The 21,269-nt window shown below is 38.9% G+C and overlaps 1 protein-coding gene across 1 annotated transcript in view; it reads left to right on the plus strand.

Annotated features, from left to right (window-relative positions):
* Window positions 1–21,269, plus strand: part of LOC140486282 (solute carrier family 22 member 15-like) — a 75,493-nt gene that overhangs the window by 38,297 nt on the left and 15,927 nt on the right. The window contains exons 6-10 of the mRNA XM_072585204.1: window positions 365–580; window positions 1,300–1,440; window positions 3,231–3,316; window positions 7,925–8,045; window positions 8,904–8,976. Coding sequence (XP_072441305.1) covers window positions 365–580; window positions 1,300–1,440; window positions 3,231–3,316; window positions 7,925–8,045; window positions 8,904–8,976 — 637 coding nt within the window. The remainder of the gene's footprint in view (window positions 1–364; window positions 581–1,299; window positions 1,441–3,230; window positions 3,317–7,924; window positions 8,046–8,903; window positions 8,977–21,269) is intronic.

A 21,269-nucleotide genomic window follows, 5' to 3' on the forward strand; every position in this document is an offset into this window, starting at 1 on the left:
GCTGCCAGACCTGCTGAGATTTTCTGGCATTTTCTCTTTTGGAATTGAATCTGGGTCCCTTGTACTGTGAGACAGTAGAGCTAACCACCAAGCGACAGTACTGCTCCTAAATAGGTATTGTGCTGCAAGGAGATTTTATATGCAATTGTAAGAAATGTAAGGCTATTTTGACTGGAAGGTTTTCCTTCATCAAGTAAGTGTTTATTGTACATTTTTTATATTTTTATAAGGGTCAGTTGCATCATTTGTGTTTCGCATAATTTTCATTTTCCCATCTGGTTGAAATGAGTATATGATCTGTGTGTCTGAATTAGCTGTTGCTAAGTTTTACCTTCAAAAAAAATTGTGACTGACTTCTTTGTAGATGTATCCCAGAATCTCCACATTGGCTGTACACTCAAGGGCGGTGGAATGAAGCAAAGAATATACTTGACAACTTTGCAAAGAAGAATGGTCAGCAGAAGTATTCAGAGTTTCTGAAGCCACCAACTGGAGAAATTGACGATGAGTCCAGTAATATGTTTGATCTTTTCCGGGATCGAGTTCTCTTGTGGCGAACATTGATAATGATGTATGTTTGGTATGTCTCAAATACGTCATTTTGATACATCATTTTATGTTAAAGTTTTGCTGATACAGTAATTGGCTGATGCAAATGACATAGATGTACTTAACTAAAGTCTAAATTAGCATTTGAGGGAGAAGGAAATGGAAGAGTCTTGATAAATTAGAAGAGGAAAGATAGGAGAAAAAGCTTGGTCGAGTATTAATACCAACATGGACTGGTTTGGCCAAATAATTTGTCTTTGTTCCACATTTTATTTCATGTGTTGTAGTTGTGACCAAGCAGATTACATACATTTGGACTTTTGCAGTCTGGAACTAGGAGACTTGAGAACAATTGATATATTTTGTTTCCTTATTCGCTACTCTCTTACAACATAACTAAGATTGGAAATTCAACAGACATAGATTAAATGTGTAATTCTTTCTATCTGTGTTTTAAGATGATTGTATTTTTACAAGTTTCAAATCCTGTACTAGAATTTTCTGGAATGCGATGTTTGGGCTCTTACTCCTATCGACTTTTATTCTGTCATTGTTAAAAATTGTTAAAATTTTTGAAAGTTTTTTTTTTGTTCAGCTACCTAACAAAACATTGTATTTCATCAAATGTAATTTGAATAAATTATAAATACAAACAAAATGATTTTAGATTAGGAAATAAAACAAGGAATATTTGCTTTGAACTTCCATATAATCAACTTGTAACTATTGCTCTTTCTCTTTCCTCATTAGGTTTATATGCAGTCTTGTATATTATGGTCTGACTCTAAATGCCAGTGACATGGGTGGTAATCAATATCTAGGTGTAGCACTTTCGGGAATAGCTGAGTTGCCTTCATATCCTCTCTGTTTCTTTCTGTTGAACCGCTCTTGGTGAGTTGACATACCGTACTCCTCTCTATATGCAAATACCTTTACAAAATCTTTCACTTCTTTCACTATTTGTTGCTCATCTCATTTTCTAAAATGATTTTCTGTTTTGTCTTGATATTCATTGGCAAAAATTAATCAATCTATTGACAATAACGTTGTCTTTTTCTAGTGAGTATCCATAATACTTATAGCTTTTAATGGACTTTGGGGTGATGTTGACAGCCACTTACAGTCCTTAGCCAATCTTGCAATTATTTAACATGAACAGCAGGCTATTGCAGTTTCTAATGGCACATATGATTGAACATTTGCGTAGACTTAGTTCAGAAGTTTAACAGCTAAAGTGCATTTATCCCTGTTGGTCTTTTAGTATCATTATCCCCATGTCCTTTTGAGTCAGAAAGCTGTTGAGTCAAGCCCTGTTCCTAAATTAATTTCATAAAACTGAGGCTTGTTGTGGTGGCAGGTATGCTGTCTTTTGAATAAACTAATAATTTCAAGCTCTGTTTGTATGGATCTGGTAGTTCAGATGGATTCTAAAAATCCTTACTGTAAGCAAGACCACAGTTTACCATGCTTTCAGTATTCCCCTCAGCCAACACTGTCAAAAATGGCTAACTGGTTCTGCTGTTTGTGTTCCTGGTAAAACACAAAATTCCCTCATTAAATAGCATTTTAAATTAAGGAATCAACTTTTAACATGGTTATGATACATTTCTGTTCTGTAATATAAAGGTATAAATAATTTCAATCATTTAGTGCTTGTGCCTAATTATGTAAATTTTGTTAAGTAATGTGGTAGCATTTTCAGTAACTGACAGTCTGGTTTTGTATGATATTTCTAATGAAACAACCATTTTTGTAAATTGAAAATAAGAAGCAAAATAATTTCCTATTTTATTTTATTGCAGCATTCTGATCTTTGAAATATTCACTGTCCAATATTCGTGAAAATAACAGAACATTATTTATTCTTCATAAGAACTATGAGCAGGAATAAGCATTTCAGCCCCTGGGGCCTGCTCTGCCATTCAATAACGTCATGGCTGATCTTACCTTGGTCTCAACTCTACTTTCTTGTTCACTGTCCATAACCCATCAACCCATTACTAATTAAAAATATGTCCATCTCCTCCTTTAAATTTAGTCAGTATCCCAGTGTCCACCACACTCCGGGTAATGAATTCTACAGATTCACTCCTCTTTGAGAGAAGTAATTTCTCCTCATATCTGTTTTAAATCTGCTACCCCTTATCTTAAAACAATGGCCTTTCGTTCTAAATTGCCCCACACAAGGGAAAATCCTCCCTATCTCCCTTGTCAATCCCCTATAGCATTTCGTACACCTTAGTTAGGTTTCCTTTCATTCACCAGAGTGCATAGACCTGAATTGCTCAACCTTTCTTTATAAGTCAAACCCTTCATTCCCTGGAATCAATCTAGTGAATCTCCTCTGATCAGCCTTCAATGCAACTACATCTCTCCTCAAGTAATTGGACAAAAATTGTATGTAGTGTTCCAGGTGCAGTCTCACTAATGCCTTGTACAGTTGCAGCAATGTTTCCTTACTTTTATACTCTGTTCTTCTCACAATAAATGCCAAAATTCAATTTGTCTTCCTTATTACCTCCTGTAGCTGTAGATAATTTTGAGGTTGTAATCCATGAATAATTTTAAATTTGTGTAAATAAAGAAGAAGTCAGTATTGATACTCAGAAAATATGTTGCAGAATGGCAAAAAGAATGTCTGAACCTCTGATTTGTGGATATTGTCCCTGCTCTTCCTTCAGGTCAGGCCGTAGACGGACGTTAGCAGGATTCCTTCTGTTGGGAGGTGCCACTTGTCTTATTATAATTTTGTTGCCAGAAAAGAAAGGCAAGTTAAATATATTATTAAAATACCTGTATGTTTGTCATTTAGTCAAAGGTCATAGCAATGTTTCATTTCTGTAACTGTGCAGAAATTTTATTTCCTTACTTTATCACTGTTCAAAGTGATGAATATCACTGCCAGAAAATTAGCTGAATGGATGCTAGTATCTGGCTGTAATATTGCATGCATTCAAACCGTCTGTTTTTGTGCATTAATGGTTAGTTTTTCAAATTCTCAGGCCACTTGATTGTGCTGCATATTGATCACTACTTTGCCACTTTTACAACTCAGAGTCCAATTTCACTGAAACTATCTGGCACTCATTAGTCAGTGAATATATATAATTGAGAAGAATAGGAAACTAACAGTACTACAGATTGTTCAATTTTCAACTAATACCGTTACTGGAATTGCACATAAATCATCAACTCAAGACCATCTAGGCTGTGCATGATTTCTCACTTTAATCAAATTTGGTATAGAAACTTGTGGATGTATCATTGTTTGAGATTACTACATAGGAGGCCTTCAACAATTGACTACACTGATCTAGAAAACTAGTGATAAAGGTAGCAGTTGAGTGATATGCAATTATCAGCAGGAAACTTTGTGTGCGTAATATGTATTATCTGCTATTGATGACCTCCAATATTTTAACTTTTTAGAAATTTTCATATGACTATAAATTAAAACAATGCAATTATTTCATGATTCTCACTCTTAGGAATAATAAAACAGTGTATTACTCTGACATGGATAGAAAACTAGAGAGCTGTTTGACAGATAGGAAACAAAGAGTAGGAATTAATTATTCTCTTTCTGTGTGGCAGCCAGTGACTATTGGGGTAGTGCAGGAATCAGTACTAGGATCCTAGTTATTCATAATACATGTTCATGATTTAGATGAGGGAACTACTAACCTCATGGTTTGTAGATGAAACAAAGATGTGTGGGAGAGAGAACTGTGAGGATGAATCCGAGGTGCTTCAGTGTAATTTGGATAAAATGAGCTTGTGGGAAAAGGTATGGCAGATGAAGTATGATATGGATAATTGAGGTTGTTCACTTTGTAGCAAAAAAAGGAAGACAGGTTATTATCTGAATGCCTGAAAGTAAGCATGAAGGTGCAGTAGGCAATGAAGAAGGCAAATGGTATGTTGGCTTTCATAGTGAGAAGATTAATGTATAGGAGCAGATATGTCTTGCTGCAAATGTACAGGGCCTTGGTGAGAATACCTGGAGTATTGTATACAGCTTTGGTCTCCTCACCTGGGGAAGAGTTTCCTAGCTATGGAGGGAGTGCAACAAAAATTTACAAGACACATTCCTGGAATGGGAGAGCCATATAAAGAGCAATTGTATCAGTTAGGATATATTCGCTGGAGTTTAGAAGAATGAGGGGACAAACCATAGAATCCTATAAAATGCTAGCAGGACTAGTCAGATTAAATGCAGGAAGGATGTTTTGAATGACTGGGGAGTCCAGAACCAGGGATCACAGTTTAAAAATACAGGATAGGCTATTTAGGACGGAGATGAGGAGAAAAGAGTTTCAAAAGCTTGTGACCCTCTGAGAGAAAATATTGTACTTAATCAATTTTAAATGGGAGTCCTCTGATTTTTAATTATAATTCTTGATTTTGCCGTAACAGGGATCATCCCCTGCCTATCTATCCAGTCAAGATTCCTTTGAACCTCAAAGTGTTAAAGTAAATGTTCCACATATAGTGTTGTAATAGAAGTGAACACTATTACAGCTTGAACTGTCACCTGCCAAATATGGGTTTGAAAGAGTCAATACTGAGGTGTCCAGCTCATTGTGAGGTCATATGGATAATTATGTGGGCAGAGCAGCTTAGAACCTTGAACGAGTGAGACCTAACATCTGATCCTCCTCAAAATCTTTATGTAACAATACCTATCACTTCAATGTAGATATTTTTATTAAACTCATTCAGACATATTATAAAAAGGTGGGGCTTGTACCCAGGTCTTCTGGCCCAGAGATATGGACACTCATTACACAAAAACAACCAATCACATCAATGTAAACTGTAACTCATTGGTAACATGTAATGAGTTTGAGTCCAGATGCTAGAATCAAGTTCCCTGACCATAAGGTCTCAATTTTTTCTTTTCCCTCGAGAGTCTCATGACCTGCTATAGAACCTTAATGTTTCTTCTCCTGTCTATTTCCACTAGTAATGTCTGCAGAACTGCTTTGGAGATCCTGAAGATATCTCTCTGCCCTGAAGTTCAATTTTCCTTGTTTACAATTGAAGCAATTGGCTTCAACAGCAGTCTGCTGTAATTCAAAAGCATATTTCTTTCAGAGGGATAGTCTGCCTGCAAGATCTAAATCGACTGTATCCTATGTTGTTAACACACATTGCTCGATTCCATGTTGAACACAGAGCAGAGACATCTGGCAAGGTGACAATTGCTGAGCCCAATACCCATTTAAGTGAGGTGATAGCATCAAATGTACCTACCCACTGGAGCACAGATGCACACTGGTCACAAATTATGATTGGAAAAATAATACAAGCCTATTTTTAGCTGAGTTCTCAACATAGATATAAATGTTTAGAGAATTAGTTGAAGAGTAAAGGTTACTGTAATTATTAATCTTCAGAATATTTAGGTTAATATTTATCAATTAATATCATTTCTCTAGCGCAGCAGTGCTAGTAATTCATTGCTTATAGCACTTAAGAATTTGATATTTCTTGCATTCTGGAAATGTTTTGCGGTCTACCCTTTTTTTAGAACATTATTTCAATGAGCCACCACACACTGCAGCATAGAGGAACTAGGAAGAGCAGAGGAAAACCATCTATAAAGTGTATTCAAAAAGAATGAGTACTCAATAAACACAGTCCACCAATTTCTCAGCAACAAACCCAAACAAGCAGACAAAACATGTCCAGAAACCCTAGCCCCTAGGCAGGGGATGATCCCTGTTATGGCAGAATCAAGAACTATGATTAAAAATCAGGGGACTCCTATCAAAGACATCTTGGAAATGAGTGCCAGACTACTCAGACCTCTTGGCATCATGGTAGTCCACAAACGCACTAAAACAGCAGCTAATGAACTTGAAAGACCTTGTACAGACAACAAACAAAACTAATGTCATCTACAAAATACCTTGCAAGAACTGTTAACAAACACTACATTGGATAAACAGGCAGAAAACTAACCACCAGGATACATGAACATCAACTAGCCACAAAAAGACATGACCCACTCTCACTACTATCTTTACATACAGATGAGGAAGGACACCACTTCGACTGGGACAACACATCCATTCTAGGACAAGCCAAATAGAGACACGCACAAGAATTCTTAGTAGCACGGCATTCCAACCAGAACTCTTATCAACAAACACATTGACTTGGATCCCATTTACCACACCCTGAGAAAAAGAACAGGAAATCATGTCACCACAGGAAATAAATCACCAACCCAACACATAGAAAACAGGCCATACCACCAGTGCTTCATCTGGGGGTTCACTGAAGATGTTAGTATGGTGACGAAACGTCTGAAAATGAACCTTCCAGCTCAGCGAGCAAACCTACATCCAGAACCACAACCTGAGCTATATATCTTCTCAAAACAGGACGTTGGTTAGGCCACTGTTGGAATATTGCGTGCAATTCTGGTCTCCTTCCTATCGGAAAGATGTTGTGAAACTTGATAGGGTTCAGAAAAGATTTACAAGGATGTTGCCAGGGTTGGAGGGTTTGAGTTGAAGGGAGAGGCTGAACAGGTTGGGGCAGTTTTCCCTGGAGCGTCGGAGACTGAGGGTTGACCTTATAGAGGTTTATAAAATTATGAGGGGCAAGGATAGAATAAATAGACAAAGTCTTTTCCCTGGGGCCGGAGATTCCAGAACTAGAGGGCATAGGTTTAGGGTGAGAGGGGAAAGATATGAAAGAGACCTAAGGGGTGTCTTTTTCATGCAGAGGGTGGTATGTGAATGGAATGAACTGCCAGAGGAAGTGGTGAAGGCTGATACAATTGCAACATTTAAGAGGCATTTGGATGGATATATGAATAGGAAGGGTGTGGAGGGATATGGGCCGGGTATTGGCAGGTGGGACTGGATTGGGTTGGGATATCTCGTCGGCATGGACAGGTTGGACCGAAGGGTCTGTTTCCATGCTGTACATCTCTATGACTCTATGGCTATTATCAGTGGAATTCGTCATCTGATTCAGGAATTTTTGCTTTGTGCTATTTTGCTTGTTTATTCTGTATAAATTATTTCATTGTGTCCTCTGGTAATTGCTAATTTGTGCTGGAGTACAGTTGATAAGTGTCATCACTCATAATGACCAATTGTCATGTTGAATCCAGACAATCATGCCAGGACATTCAAATTTGCAGAGTTTCATAGCTGAACTTGACCCTTGCCTTAACATTGCTCACATGGATATATTTCATCATCAGTTATTGAATATCCTTCAGAGAATATTTCCTTTCATAAATCTAATTTATTACATCTAAATTGATATTGCAAGATATTAAATTATGTGTGTTGGGTTTTTGCTGTGCACATTTCATACAAAGCATTTTATCTTTACTATTGTCTTTTTTCAGGCATTGGAATATATTCTGTTATCAACAGTCAAGCATTTTCTATATTGGGTAAACTTTCAATAAGCGCTGCCTTTAATGTGGTCTACATTTACACCTCTGAGCTCTATCCCACATCTGTCAGGTACGTCTACAATGGTTGAAACCATTGGAGTGATTGCAGGTGTGTCTTTCTGATATCCCATTAACTGTTTCACTTATGTGAGTTTTCTCAAGCTTTTCTCCAGTGCAATTTTTATTTGTTCTTGTGGCGGACATGACACTAGTGATCCCCATTTTATTTCCCAGAGTTTTAAGAATCTCATACATTGTGAGATTGGAGTAATATGTAGGCTAGACTAGGTAAAGGTAGCTGATTCACTTCTCTGAAGAATATTGGTACAAAACCTAACTTTGTAATGATCCAGTCAGTCCCAAGCTAATCTTCAGGTATTAGACCACAGGTTGCCAGATTTGTTAAATTCATTTTGATTGTGTGCCATTTTGATACGTTCATTATATTAAATGTGTGATGTAAGTGCATGTTGGTAGCATACAGACTTGGTGAAATAACTAAACTCAGAGGTGCTATAAGTTGCCTCTCATGTATTGTGATATTTGATACCCACTATTTGTGTACAGTTAGGAGTAAGTTCATTTTTATTATTAACTTGAATCCTTTTGAGTTTTGAATCCTTTTAGAAGTGGTGACATCATAGTGAATTGCTTTGAAGCTGATTGCTTAAATTCTACATATTTCAGCTTGTTTCCTGTTGTTTCTATCATTTGGAGAAAAACTTTCTAAAGACCTGGAATTTCAAAGTAGAATCAAGTTTTTAAAAATTCTCAGATATTTGTTTACAAAGTGGGCGGGCATGCTCTTTAAGGTTGTCACAAGTGTGGGAACTGTGTCCTGAGCTATTCTACATATTGATTTGTGATTGTATATTTTGATATTTTGAAATTTCAAATATTTGCTTATTATTTCCTTGTTTTCCTACAGGAATGTTGGGCTAGGCATTTGTTCAATGTCTGCTAGAATGGGAGGAATCCTTGCACCTTTTCTTCCATCACTGGTTAGTGTACAATTCTCTCATCTCTCAGTAACGCTCTTCCATATACTTTTCCCTCTACCCTTGGAGGGTACAGTTATCTAATACTTGGCTTTGTTTAGACTTTATATTTGATTTGTTGCTTAATCTCTTAGAGTTGGATTAAAACTAGTTTAGATTACTTACAGTGTGGAAACAGGCCCTTCAGCCCAACAAGTCCTCACTGACCTGCCACCCACCCAGACCAATTCCCCTACCTTTACCCCTTCACCTAACACTACGGGCAATTTAGCATGGCCAATTCTCCTAACCTGCACATTTTTGGACTGTGGGAGGAAACTGGAGTACCCGCAGACACTGGGAGAATGTGCAAACTCCACACAGACAGTCGCCTGAGGCGGGAATTGAACCTGGGTCTCTGCCGCTGTGAGGCAGCAGCGCTAACCACTGTGCCACTGTTAATCAATAATAAACTTAGAACAGCACACGAATGGGCCCTTTGACCCACAATGTTGTGCTAAACATGATGCCAAATTAAACTAATCCCTTCTGCCTGACCTTGGCCCATATCCCTCCATTCCTTGCACATTCATATGCTTATCTAAAAGTCTCTTAAATGTCCCTATCATATCTGCCTCCATCACCACCCTGTTCTAGCATGTTCCAGACTCCTATCACACTTTGTATTTTGAAAAAACCTCCTTTGAACTTTCCCCCTGTCACCTTAAATGCATGCCGCCTGGTTTTAGATATTTCAACTCTGGGGAAAGAGATTCTGTCAATCCTATGAATACATCTCATAATTTTATAGACCTCTATCAAATTTCCCCTCAGCCTCTGCCAATCCAGAGAAAACAAGCTGAACTCTTCTCGCCTCTCCTAGTAGCTCATATCCTTTAATCCAGGATACTACCTGGTAAACCTCTTCTGCACCCTCTACAAAGCATCCACTTCTTTTCAGTAATGTGGCACCATAATTGAACGCTTTACTCCGTGTGATCTAACCAACATCCTATAAATCTGCAACATGATATCCTGACTCTTGTATTCACTTCCCCAACGAATAAATGCAAGCATGCCATATGCCTTCTTTACCACTCTTTCTACTTGTGTGGCCACTTTCTGTGAGCTATGAACTTGAACCCCAAGGTCCCTCTGCATATCAATTTTGTTCACAGTCCTGCCATTGACTGTATACTTTTCTTTTAACATTTGATCTCCCAAAGTGCAGCATCTCATACCTACCCAGATTAATTTCCACCTACCATTTCTCCACCCATGTCTGCGACTGGTCTGTATCCTTTTACACTACCCACAACACCAATCTTTGTATCATCTTCAAACTTACTAACCCATCCATCCACATTTTCATCCAAAAAAGATTTATTATTTTAATAAAATCTGAGAAGTGTGCCAAGACATTTGCTTACATTTAACATGTAAGTGTAGTTTGTTTTTGTGTATCTTGAGTGACAAAACCCTTCTCTGTTTGTATTTATAGTTTTGGATAGTTCAGTAGTAAGGACGGTGTTGGTTACTGGTGACAGGGTAAACCACATCATGTAACTGTTTTCAACAATGAGTCTGAGAACCATTTAGTTTAGCAGAAGTTCATGTTTGTAAAATAATTTAGTGCTAGGAACTAGATATCAAACAGCACATTTGAATAAAATACAAATGGAATTGGATCCTGCGGGTGCCTTTCTACTCTTAGAACAACAAACTTTAATGGGTTCGCCAGTCCTCAATGCAGCATTGTAACAGAACCAATAAACAGTTAACAGGAACCTATGAAATGGAAACTCATCAAATCAAAATAGCATTATCCAGTATGATGATGCACCCCAGACCCTACAGTGCCCACTGGACTCCAAAAACCTCTAACGTGCATTTCAATGCTAGTAACTGGTACCAAAATGTTAGATATTTGTATCCATACAATTCACAACTATTGTGCATTAAAAATCATTTTTGGCTATATTGAACTACTGAATGAAAATTGAATTTTCTAGAATTGCATTTCTACATCAAGTGCTTCCTGTTACTAATATTCTACATTTATTGAAATAACTCCACAGAGGCTGGTATCCCATCACCAAGTCACCCTTTAATTATACATGGACAGCCCTTGACACTGAACTAACTCCCTCAAAGCCAGCTCTGAGTGAACAGAACCTCTGACACTCCTGTTTATATCTGTCAGAGCTCCCTGATTGGGGCTGATAATCTGGTCCAATCAGGGGACTCATATTCTATGAGGTCCACTCGGCTGATATCATTACAATTACTTTAATCACCTTATTATATATGCAATTTTTAAAAATAACCTGAAAATTAATAGAAATCTAGAACTAGCTCCCTTTTAAGATCAATATTGAAACTTAATTCAACTTATTAGAAATCAATTGTGCTTACAATGGTCTCTTAAAACTCTATTGCTCTACCCTCAATGCAGTCATCAAGTACAAGGAGCTCTTGTGCTCAGCCTTGGTGATGAAGAATTCTGTTTTTTCTCCTTCTAGTTGCCCGCAAATCCAAAATCACCTTATTAACCCTTAGCTGCCCTAGCCTGAATCTATAGCTGTCTACCTTCTTCACCATCTCTCCTTTCATTCTCCCTTCTCAATAGTTCTGTCTTTGTTGTACCTAACCGAGCCATTCTTTTCCAGTGCCTCTTCTCTGCTATGTTGTTCTGTCGGATCATCCTCAAGCCTGTGGTAATGGTGAGTCTACTGTGGAAAAACAACAGATGGGAGCAGCTCATGCAAATAATATAAATAATTCCCATCAGGCTAGCCTCTGTGCATCATTGAATAAGTGCCTAAAAATGGACAATAAACAATTTCCTTGCCAATGTCCTTCTATGCCATTAGAAAATGATGTCGATAGCAATAAAAGTTGATGATGAACAGCTGCCTCTTCTCCCCATATTGATGCACTTCTGTCACTTGCTTTATTATTTCGTTGGTTTAAATGACAGATTTTTTTACCTGGAAAATGCAGTTGACATGCAGGTATTGAACTGAAAGACTAACCATACATGAGGAAGCTGATAGAGTAAAGAATGGTAGTACGTCTCAGCATCAGCATCTGTTGGTTGAAGAGTCATTGGATGTCTGTGAGTAGTGCTTGGAAAGAAAAGTGTTCAATAAAGATCAAATTTAGATGAAGGCATTGAGTTAATTTTCCAAAGGTGCACACAGTAGTAAGAACATGCTCACTTCTGTTGAACATATTTTCAGTTTCCTCTTAAAGCTTTGTGGCAGGGCATTATAATCCTATTGAGACCCAAAATTCACAGATAATGTCTCTCCTCCCTCTTTTCCATGGCTATTTCAAATTGATTATCCTATTCCATTGACTACTCGGTCAAAAATTATTTTCCCTACTCACTAGCAAATACTTTCGTAATGTTAGTCTTTGCATCAATGAAAATATTTATATTTTTCTCACTTGCCACACCTAAATCATGGTTATGGTATAATCATTACAACTAAGTCAAATCTTGGCCTGCCCTCTACTCCTATGCAAATCCTCCTTTTGAGCATTTCACCTTCTTCCATCCTTCATATATCATATTGTAAATTGTTCTTCTGCTCCACCCACCCAAATAGAATTCCATGTTTCCCAGGAAGATGCCATTTCCTCCCTCAGTTTCTGCATTGAATGGCTTTTCATTCTCAGTAATATCAGCCTCTTCCTTAAGTTTGCTTACTCTCATCCGCCGATATTTCCGCCACCTCCAAAAAGACCCCACCACCAGGGATATATTTCCCTCCCCACCCCTTTCCGCCTTCCGCAAAGACTGTTCCCTCCGTGATTACCTGGTCAGGTCCACGCCCCCCTACAACCCACCCTCCCATCCTTGCACCTTTCCCTGCCACCACAGGAACTGTAAAACCTGCGCCCATACCTCCTCCCTCACCTCTATCCATGGTCCTAAAGGAGCCTTCCACATCCATCAAAGTTTTACCTGCACATCCACTAATATCATTTATTGTATTCGCTGCTCCCGATACAGTCTCCTCTGCATTGGGGAGACTGGGCGCCTCCTAGCAGAGCGCTTTAGGGAACATCTCCGGGACACCCGCACCAATCAACCACACCGTCCCGTGGTCCAACATTTCAACTCACCCTCCCACTCTGCCGAGGACATGGAGGTCCTGGGCCTCCTTCACCACCACTCCCTCACCACCAGACGCCTGGAGGAAGAACCCCTCATCTTCCGCCTCGGAACACTTCAACCCCAGGGCATCAATGTGGACTTCAACAGTTTCCTCATTTCCCCTTCCCCCACCTCACCCTAGTTCCAAACTTCCAGCTCAGCACTGTCCCCATGACTTGTCTGGATTTGTCCTACCTGCCTATTTCCTTTTCCACCTATCCACTCCACCCTCTCCTCCCTGACTTCTCACCTTCATCCCCTCCCCATTCACCTATTGTACTCTGTGCTACCTTCTCCCCACCCACCCTCCTCTAGCTTATCTCTCTATGCTTCAGGCTTTCTGCTTTTATTCCTGATGAAGGGCTTTTGCCCGAAACGTTGATTTTGCTGCTCCTTGGATGCTGCCTGAACTGCTGTGCTCTTCCAGCACCACTAATCCAGAATCTGGTTTCCAGCATCTGCAGTCATTGTTTTTACTCTCCTCTGAGTTAGCTTTCCTCCTTTTTTTTCCCTAATTCTCTCCCTCCATAAATGTTGCACACCTACGTACACAACCATCACTTTGAAGTTGGCACTTTTGTGGTATCCGTATTTATATTGTAAGTATCACTAATAAGGCCACGTCTTATCACCATAATTTGGGTTCAGTGGGGAAACTTTCCCTAAAGTCACTTATCACTGCTCTTTCAAATTTCCAATAATCTAACCTTTAGCCAACAACTTACCATGATATTTTATACAGTTACAAATTTAGTAAATTGCATCATGTCCTTGCCTTCTTTACAACTAGACTGCCCTGCCCTTGTCATTCTTCTAGAATTTGTTCTGCCCTTAGAAACAACTGCTTAATCATTTGATTTGGCTGGCTGATTGTTGTGACTGAGTTACAGGGGGTCAACAGATTCTTTTCCTTGTTACGTTCTCCGTTGGTCACAATTAAATTTAAATTGAAAAGACGGGTGATGTTGGCAACTTGTACATGTGTATATAAGACCACCTATAACTCAGTCCCAGGATCCTTAACTGACAAATAAGATAGTTTATTGCAAACGAAACTTACACCAGAAAAGATGTAAAGTTTTTTATGTTTCACCTGTGCAAATATAATATATGCAAACATACCGGAACTTCAATCTGGGAAAAGTAAGAAAAAAACTTCAAGATGTTATCTTAAAATAGTGAAGTTCAGAAAAAAAAGCTCATGGTTTTTTCTTTCTTGTTTATCTGCATCCAAAGGCACTTTGCATAAATACCCTTGGCACTGGGATGACTTTGTAGGTCAACTATAGCTGGTTATATTTGCATTTCTTGGGATGGTGATTGATTCAGAATTCTTCCTTTGAGAACTCTCAAGTTGAAGCAAGAAAACATCCCCTTTAGGAACTTTCCACTTGTAGTGATGCATATTTTCAATTCTCAAACTTTGAGAGGGACTTCGGAGAAAAGAGAGGGAAGGTTAGTTCAGGCAAGTTTTTCTATCACTGTCTGTGTTCAAATTCAATAACTGTAGTACATTCATAAACTGGGATATGTATCCTCTTTATGAAAATATTATAGCCTTAGTGACTCCAATCAGGCAACTTGTGTCAATTGCAAGTACAACACTTTTGTCTGCTGCAGCCAGACTCCTTTGCTTAGCAAAGTCTTCTTTCCAAAATGTCCAGAATGTTGTAAATGTCCAGCCAATCGTGATACTCTAATATCTGAGGTAACACATCATCATAACACTTCTGAAAGCATTATTAAAGTATTCTCCATGTTGATAAAAATTGTTCAGTATTTTAAGACCAACCAAGAATACAAAGACAAACCTAACTTCTCACTATCACAATCAGTTTTGTGAATGAGCACTCCCCGTCACTCCCCAGCCCCCAGCCCTAACCACCACTCCTTGGGTCTTCCACCCTTGACTTGTAATAATGAGTGCAATGGGTTTATAGATTTTCTTTTGTAGCCTTTGAGATAGTCAACCAGAATCTTCTCTCCCAATGCCTTCCTGCTTGTTCTTCAGCTTTCTTAGATTCCCTACAGTGTGGAAACAGGCCGTTCAGCCAACAAGTCCACATCGATCCTCTGAAGAGCAATCCACCCAGACCCATTCCCTTACATTTTACCCCTGCACCTAACACTGTGGGCAATTTAGCATGGTCGAATCACCTAACCTGCACATCTTTGGACTTGGATGGAACTGCCCTCACTACGTTCCCTTCTTTTCTGTCAAATCACAGCTAAAAGATCATTTGTAATCCTGTTATGTCCCATTCTCACTGAAAATACTGAAAGGATTTGACTTCAAATCCGTTTTTATTTCTCATCTATTTGCTATCTCCCTAGTATCTAAATACATAAGGCTGAATTTTGTACTTACCATTGACTCGCACAGTGACACTTCCTCAGATCTCACCCTTCCTGTTCCCAGTCAGACTGAATACCCATCCCCCACCTAACCTGTTTTAACACTCATTGCTTATCTCGCACCCTATCAGCTTTGCATCCTGGCACCCTACTTAAATGGCATTCTAACCCAGACTTACCTTTCATGCCAGCCTTTAACTGAAGTTGACAAATTGGCTGTCTGTACTGCAGGACATTTAAATCACAGAATGCAGCAACTATTGTCATGAAAAAGGTGCATGGTCTGATTTACTTCCCCACCCTTGCCTCCCCCCGACTACCCTGCAATTGAGGGGCTTGTTGGATTTCAGGTATGATCTGTGTTTCTGAAGGAGCTAATATTAAATTCTCTTCCCAGACAGGTAGAATTCATTCTTGACAGGAAATGTTAGGAGCCTCAGAAAACCTGGCTTATCTATTCAGCAACAGAAAATGCTCATGGAGTGCAAAAATAACTTGATCCATGTAACCAACAGAACATTACAATGGAAGGGTACCCTTGTTCTTCCTGGAGCTTTCAAATTGGTTCTGCCTGTCCTCTTCTTAAGGAAAGATTTTGAATTAATCACCATCTTCAGAAAAGCAAATACAGCCAAATATAATTGACCTATGCAGACACTCCAGTGCCAACAACATTTGTGCTCAATAATGCGTAGCTTTATCATGGTCTCTTTAATGTCCTTCCTAGTCAATGTTCTCAGGGTAATGGGACCAAAGGAATGAGGTGAAAACTGGAACAGGGTACTGAATAGAATGATCAGCCATGATCCTCTTGAATGGCGGAGCAGACTCAAAGGACCAACTGATCTACCCCTGTTCCTATTATCTATAGTTTTAATACCCTGAACATCCTCTACAACCCTCCAATCCTCTACAGAGGATTGCTCTTGATTCCCATATTTCATCTGCGTCCAGGCTATCCGCTGCCTTTATCAACTCCAGTTGTAAATGGCAAAGCATGACACAATGATATGGAACACACTTTCAGGGCTTTAATGCAAGGCTCCATTGGCGTGATCCAAGCATCCCCCTTTGAGAAGATATTGGCAGCCTCCAATTAGCACAAAGTGAGTGAATCATATGTTCTCCTGTGGCCAAAGCAATCTAGCAGAAGCATACATGGCATAAGTGTCCCTGAGTTCCACTGTGAAGTCCTGAGAGTGTGAAGTGTTGTGCAAGTTGGCCCAAAGCAGCCATGATGATGATGCAAGACTGGTGGTTTTGTAATTCCCAATTGTATGGAGAAAGGGGGAAGAGGTAGCTGTCTATGAGCATGTAGGGAAATGGTGGTGACAGTGGAGTTGGAAATTGGAATATTTTCTTTACAAAGAAATCTGAATTTTTCGTTTTTATTATAATTAAGAACAAATAACAAAGAAAATTACAGCATAGAACAGGCCCTTCAGCCCCGCAAGCCTGTGCTGATCCAGATCCTCTATCTAAGCCTGTTGCCCATTTTCCAAGGATCTGTATCCCTCTGCTCCATGCCCATTCATGTATCTGTCTAGATGATGCTATCATGCCCGCCTCTACCACCTTTGCTGACAACGCATTTCAAGTACCCACCATCCTCTGCATAAAGAACTTTTCACGCATATTTCCCCTAAACTTTCCCCTCTCACCTTGAATTCGTGACCCCTAGTAATTGAGTTCTCTCACTCTGGGAAAATGCTTCTTGCTATCCACCCTATCTATACTGGTCATGATTTTGTAGACCTCAATCACATCCCCCCCTCAACCTCTGTCTTTCTAATGAAAATAATTCTAATCTACTCAACCTCATTTCATAGCTAGCACCCTCATACCAAGCAACATCCTGGTGAACCTCCTCTGCACCCTCTAAAGCATCCACATCCTTCTAGTAATGTGGCGACCAGAAATGTACATAGTATTCCAAATGTGGCCAAACCAAAATCCTAAACATCTGTAACATGACATGCCAGCTCTTGTACTCAATACCTCATTTGATGAAGGAACCCATGCTGTATGCCTTTTTGACCACTCTATCGACCAGCATTGCCACCTTCAAGGTACAGTGGACCTGAACACCCAGGTCTCTCTGTACATCAGTTTTTTTCAGGGCTTTTTCATTTACTGTATAGTTCCCTCTAGAATTAGTTCTTCCTAAATGCATCACCTCATATTTGCCCAGATTGAACTCCATCTGCCATTTCTTTGCCCAACTCTCCAATCTATCTATATTCTGCTGCATTCTCTGACCGTCCTTCTCACTCCACCAATCACCAATCAGCAGACTTGCTAATCAGATCACCTGTACCTTCCTCCAGATCATTTATGTATGTCAAAAACAACAGTGGTCCCAGCACAGATCCCTGTGGAACACAGCTGGTCACAATTCTCCATTTTGAGAAAATCCCTTCCACTAATACTCTGTCTCCTGTTGCTTAGCCAGTTTTCTATCTATCTAACTAGTACACCCTGGACCCCATGCAACTTCACTTACTCCGCCAGCCTACCATGGGGAACCTTATCAGACACCTTACTGAAGTCCATGTATTTGACATTTATAACCCTTCCCTCATCAATCAACTTTGTCACTTCCTCAAAGAATTCTATGAAGTTGGTAAGACATGATCTTCCCTGCACAAAACCTTGCTGCCTATCACTGATAAGCCCATTTTCTTTACATCGTTAAATAGGTCCTATCTCTCAATATCTTCTCCAGCAGCTTCCCTACCACTGACATCAGGCTCATTGGTCTGTAATTGCCTGGATTATCTTTGCTACCCTTCTTAAACAAGGGGACAACATTAGCAATTCTCCAGTCATCTGGTGTTAAGTTCTTTTACTCCTGAGATTCTCACACACTTGATGCAACTGCAACACTCCAACTTCTGTGCACAAGCAACCAAATTTATTAAGCATTGTACATTACAAGCTTTCTGGAGGAACCTTTACCACACACCTCGCAGAGCTTACAGGATCGTGGCAAAAGCTCTTACTGAACAAAAGAAACAGTCTTTCCTTTATACAAAACTCTCAACATCGCAGTTAATACTGCCCACAAGTCAACCCTCAGCCAACCCCTCATAGTCTCAGGCCACTCAAGATACAATGTAGTGACCACCCCACCTCCAGAAACAATGTAATGCAAATCATCCCTTAATGGTCAGATCTGTTGCAAATTGTTTTTTGTAACTGTAGAGGAGTAGTCAAGTTCCAACTGTAATGTCCGTATTGATTTCTGGATGAAAATGTAAATCATCCCTGAATGGCAAGGAAATGGCCATGTAAACCTCCCACATTCCACCTGTAAGACAAAGACACACCAACTTACCCTTGGGGCATTCAATTTCTCGCAGGTCAGTAGGGCAAATTAACTTTTTAATGTCTCACAAGGACCTTATCCGTGTTCAAGGATGCTGAAAAGATATCTGTTAAGGCCCCAGCTATTTCCTTTCTTGCTTCCTCAGTAACCCGGGATAGATGTCATCCGAACCTGGGGATTTATCCACCTTAATGCCTTTTAGAATACTAAACATTCCCTCCCTGCTAATGTCGAATTAACTGAAAGTAATCAAATATGTATCCTCACCTCAACATCCACCGTGTCCCTCTCCTCGACACAAAGTACTCATTAAGAATATCACCCATTTTCTCTGACTCCAAGGATAACTTCCCTTCTTTGTCCTTGAGTGGGCCAACCCTTTCTCTAGTTACCCTCTTGCTCCTTATATACGAATAAAAGGCTTTGGGATTTTCCTTAACCCTGTTTGCTAAAGATATTGCATGACCCCTTTTCATGACCACTTAATTCCTCGTTTCAGATTGCCCCAACTTTCTCATTATTGCCATGCTGCTCATCACAGCGGGAAGTTCTGTCAATAGTTTCTGCATCTCTGTTGGAACTGTTCTGATAATGAAATCCTTCTCACTTTTCCCTCCATTTGGGATTAGGATGTGAACAATGCAAACACAGTTTGGAAGGATGCTTGAATGAGTCTGTCCAATCTCCTGCCCTTCTGCACTTACCCTTTCTCACATGCTTAAATTTCTGTATGCAGTGACTTTTTCTGGATACTAAACAGTCCTAAATTCTCAGTGAAATGAAAATGTATGGTCAGAATTGACTTAAGAAACTTAGAAAGTTTTTTGCAAGTGCTTAAGTGTATGCTATATAATAGGCATCAATCCATTAACTGAGGGATAATATTATCCTTTCTGTTATGAACAAGCTCTATATGAAAATACTGGCTCAGAATTTACAACCAGCAGTTCCAACAAATGTGCTCCATGAAATCAATATGAACTCCATAAACTCCATGTACAGGCAAAAACTGTCAGCCTGCCCACAATTGGAATACAATACAGCATGACCCAGCACCACTTTTGCAAGTTGTTGTCAATGGAAATGCAAGAAATCTCATTGGAAATTTCTGTGCTCCATGAGTTATACATGTCATCACCTTCGTGACGCAGTGCTATCGCAATAATGATTTGTATGGTTTGATTGTAAATTGCATTCATTTATTTATTTGTTTGTGATGACAGAATTGCAATGCTTATTTCTGCAACTGAAATTGATTTGATTTGTAGTGTTTTGAAATGATTATTGTTTTTAAAAATCTAGATTTCTGTTAGCATGGTTAAGTGCAATATAAATTGCTGTTCTTCTCAGTGCTTTCATTGTAAAGTTCAGTTTAAAAAGCATTGTTTGCTTACATTTAGCACAACTTAACAGTCTAGAACTTATGGTAGTATTAGCAGTGAGGCTGTTAACATCATTGTTTTTACAATCTAAAACCTAAAGCAATTCTGGCGTCCCCAAATATGAATTTAAATGTAGAAATGTTGGAGTTGCTCTCAATAATACCTTGCTCCTGCACAGACTGCATTGATGTAGTCTTTGAAAGATGAAATAATTTTTAAATCATTCATTTGTCGTGAACTTCAACAATTTAAATAAGAAGCAAAATAAGTCTAGGTTTATTCGGAGTAATTAATCACACCCAAAATCATAGTTACTGCTGAACAAACTCTCTGACCCTAAAAGGTTAAATTTACAAGTGTAGAATTTCATTCCATCAGAGGAATGTTTAAACATTACTGTTATTTTGTTGTTTTTAATTTTGCTTTAATGTTTATGTTTCAACCCAATTTGTCCCAGTTTTTATTTTGCTTTCTGTGCAGCAATTCTTTTACTTTCTATTTTCCTGTCAGTTAGGAATTTCTAATTTTGTTGGGTGATGAACTAATTAGCTATATTTTATAAGAACTCCCCGATAGGAAACAGCACGTTGAAATGAATGTTAGAGAAGAGGAAACCTAGGTTCTCAAGCTCACTAAATCATCTGTATTTTTAAGGGGTCAGCAGCAGGTGCGATTCCAAAATTGAAAAATGGGGTTAATGTATTTTAAGTTGATTTAAAATGCTACAAGTATTTTTGGTACTTTTTCAGGTTATTTTCAGTTCTCATGGCCTTAAATAAAACCTGAGGGAAAACTTGTGAATGTGTTTGTTTGCCTGTCAAGCCATGGAGTAATTTATGGCACAGAAGGAGGATATTTGGACCATTTGAACCTTTGCAGGCATATGAAACTTTCTATCCTTTTGTTCAATTTAAGGCACTGTATAGATACACTAATGGGCCTTAATACCCTGGTAAGAATCATAAATGTGATAATAACAGGAATAAAATACCTGTAAGAGAAAATATTTGTGTTATATTCAACAAATATTGACTCCAACTTAACTATCAATATAAAAACAGTTTGTTCCTGGACCAACTATTTTTGT

Source organism: Chiloscyllium punctatum, chromosome 15, assembly GCF_047496795.1.
Source record: "Chiloscyllium punctatum isolate Juve2018m chromosome 15, sChiPun1.3, whole genome shotgun sequence".
Lineage (NCBI taxonomy): Eukaryota > Metazoa > Chordata > Chondrichthyes > Orectolobiformes > Hemiscylliidae > Chiloscyllium > Chiloscyllium punctatum.